The sequence below is a fragment of the Priapulus caudatus genome, unplaced genomic scaffold (assembly GCF_000485595.1).
Source record: "Priapulus caudatus unplaced genomic scaffold, Priapulus_caudatus-5.0.1 Scaffold1199, whole genome shotgun sequence".
Classification (NCBI taxonomy): Eukaryota; Metazoa; Priapulida; class Priapulimorpha; order Priapulimorphida; family Priapulidae; genus Priapulus; species Priapulus caudatus.
The window spans coordinates 3,666-6,957 of record NW_014578260.1 but is presented as its reverse complement, the minus strand read 5'-3'; the positions used below and the strand labels follow the sequence as shown (position 1 = coordinate 6,957).

Here is a 3,292-nt window from a genome sequence, read left to right as displayed (position 1 = left end):
ATTATACGATTTAAAGAGCATAAACCTTCTTCAACCAAATTTAGCTTTTCCTAGACTATAGACCCGCCTATAGTCCATAGACTGGCACTCGCTCCCACCCAGGCCTCGAATTAAGCGACGAGAGGGGCAAGGCAATTTTTTGGGGGCATGTGAGAAATTGCCTTGAATTTTCTCTAAAGTGGATGGGCACCGAGGCAATTTTAAAAAGCATCAAGGCAACTCTCACAATTTGAGAAGGGCACCAAGGCCATTGTTATGGAAAACTTTGTGTCATCATATGAATAATCAATTCTACTAAAATTTCTCTAAATTTACTGCACTTAGCAAGCTACACACCGTACAGATCACTGGCCATTCTTGCGCGAGCGTCGTTTCCCGCGCTTTAAATCGCGCGCGGGCCGAGTCCGGGCGTGCAGCATTTAAATATTCGTGTTCTACCACCGGCCTACACAGGTGCACAATTTATCGATCGTCTACTGGCAGTGGTTGGCAGCAATACCACGTTATTGTTTTTGCCGAAGGATAGACTGGTATACGGCCTCACGCTCTGCTAGACAATGTACACGCTCTGCGACAAACAGTGCGGCCGCGAACCAGTCTAGCCAGAGGCACCGATGGCAATTACAGAAAAGGGCAAGGCAGGTCACTGCCGTCGGTCGGGTTGGATTTTCAGGGGCAGTACGGCGATTGATAGGGGCACCGCCGGCAATTGCCCTCGGTGCCGTCGGTTAATTCGAGCCCTGCTCCCACCTCTCGGCTTAGCTTAGTCACTCGATGGGTAATCGAGGTGGGAGCGAGTCCCAGTCTATATAGCCCTGATTCTGACAGCCATTTACATTACTGTGGAAGGTTCGCGAACGCGAGAATTTCGTCAGTCTTTGTGATTTCGCGTGACACAGCTCGGTTACGAACAGAGACAGTATGTTTTTATAACAAGTGAACACTGTTCTTGACATAGAAACAAAGATGGCAGCTGTTGGATGTGTATTCCTGCTGTGAAAGTGTGAAATCCAGCGAGCGTCGAGAGAATTTTGCGATCCCGCTTTCCTACCTGCTATATATAAGTGTAAGCGTGCAACAGTCGCGCCGCGAAAGCAATGGTGCCGGCAGCGTATATGGGTTGACGTAGGATTTGGACAGAATTTACAGGAAACTGTCAGCAATAATAGGTGAAAGAGACTATAGAAACATTAAGAATTTGGTAGTAAATAGATTTCGTATTTAGTTAGCATTATATTTTATTGAAATGCTTCAAGTGCCTGTGGTAGTAGTACTTTGTTAATGTTATTGTTAAAGCCGCACTATGCACATCCAAACGCTAATTTCTCCAGTACTAGACTAGCAAATATTTCGTGTCATGCATAATCACACTACCTTATGGCAAAATAAACTCTAGTTCCTCCCATTTCACTGCGCGTTTGCTTAAAACCCACAAGAAAGAGGTGCGAAATCTGGTAATCTGGTGCCAACGCTAAATTGTTTGCCAAACAATTTCGCCAAGAATCGGTTAGGTGACGTCACATGTTTTTATCTTTCCTACACCCGTACCGCTGTACCGCAGCACCGCTCCACGGTTGCTTGAGAGAGCAACGCAAAAACTGTCAACAACATCGGAGAATTTGAACAACATTGGAGGTATTTTCAAATGCCTTTTATAAGACAACGCGCAGTGAAATAGGAGGAACTAGAGTTTATTTTGTCATAAGGTAGTATGATTCTGCATGACACGCAGTATTTGCTAGTCTAGTACTGGAGAAATTAGCGTGTATATGCGCATAGTGCGGCTTTAATAATACGCAGTGGCTACGGGTACGGTAGCCGTCGGTCGTTAAAGCCCCTTTTTGGCGTTAGGGTTAGGGTTAGGATTAGGGTTAGGGTTGGGTTTAGGGTTATGGTTAGGGTTAGGGTTAGGGTTAGGGTTAGGGTTCTAGTCATCTAAACTCTCAAATCTCTGAATTATTTTCCCCAATGCTTTATTTCGAAATCTAGCCGCACCGCGCCATACTTTGTCTCGTTAAGTATGAAAGCGAATGGACTCCCGTACCCGTACGTCTCGAGACATTAAGATACGGCTACCGTACCCGTAGCCACTGCCTTAATGATATATTATTACGAAACCTCAATTTAGGAACCGTAGCTATCAAGCTTATTATATTACTATTAGTATTAGTATTACTAATACTATTACTATTAGTATTAGTATTACTAATACTATTACTATTAGTATTACTATTAGTAATAGTATTAATATTATTAGTATTACTATTACTATTACTAGTATTACTATTAGTATTACATTAGTAATCGAAAATAATGCTTGACAGTTGCGATGAAACATAACAAACAGCTATCAACGCAAAAAAACACACCAGATAGTAGACTACTAGACAGTATTACTATTAGACTATTACTATTAATACTATTACTATTAGTATTACTATTAGTATTACTATTACTATTAGTATTACTATTACTATTACTTAGAGCAGTGAAGATGAGCATGCATGTCTAGACTACGCCAATCCTACCGAACAATAATAGCATGACTCCCGCAGCAAGTCCCCTTCTGCGGACTAGATATGGTATTCACAATCGGTGTGTGGCTTCTTCGATACATGTACTGTCCGTGGTGTTCGCCTATAATAAAACTGTCATAGGGTTTGCCTAAATTTTCTCGCTTCCATGACAGCCTTAGCTCCGGTCACCGCCATTGCTGTCTGGCGTCTGGTCAGGTCACACCGGAAGATAAATGTGCTGCCACCTGTTATTCGTAAATGTGCATTTTGCTTCTCATTTTGAATCAATCTACATTTATTAGATTATTATATATATAAAATTATATATATATATATATATATATATATACGGTATATATACGGTATATATATATATACGGTATATATATATACGGTATATATACTACATAACTCTCTCCCCTTCATGATTATGCACTACTATTTGAGCAACGTAAATATTTTCTTTATGAACTCGAATATAATCAAATCAATCATGAGGGAATAGGTCACGACCTGGTCTACATCACAACTAGGCTATCAAGAGCTGGTGCCATGCATAAGGGGATCTGAATCATCGACGTCGTCAGTTGTCGTATTGCGGCATGCAGTAGATGCACTGATGACACCGGCGGCGAGTCGTGGGGTTAAGACGAACCAACCATGACTAACCTGTTATGTAATTAATATTGTTTCACTGAGAGGAATCAATGGTCACAGGTTTGTGACAAAATGCGCGCGGCCGCCCGCCCGCACGGCGAACGCACGTACCACAATGG

The 3,292-nt window shown here is 42.0% G+C and overlaps 1 protein-coding gene across 1 annotated transcript in view; it reads right to left on the bottom strand.

The window, feature by feature from the left end:
• LOC106815779 overlaps positions 1 to 2,707 on the bottom strand; it is a 53,315-nt gene extending 50,608 nt beyond the window's left edge. Inside the window, exon 1 of the mRNA XM_014820286.1 lies at positions 2,529 to 2,707. Within this exon, the coding sequence (XP_014675772.1) occupies positions 2,529 to 2,544 (16 nt within the window). The 5' untranslated portion in view covers positions 2,545 to 2,707. The remainder of the gene's footprint in view (positions 1 to 2,528) is intronic.
• Positions 2,708 to 3,292: the final 585 nt, after the last annotated feature.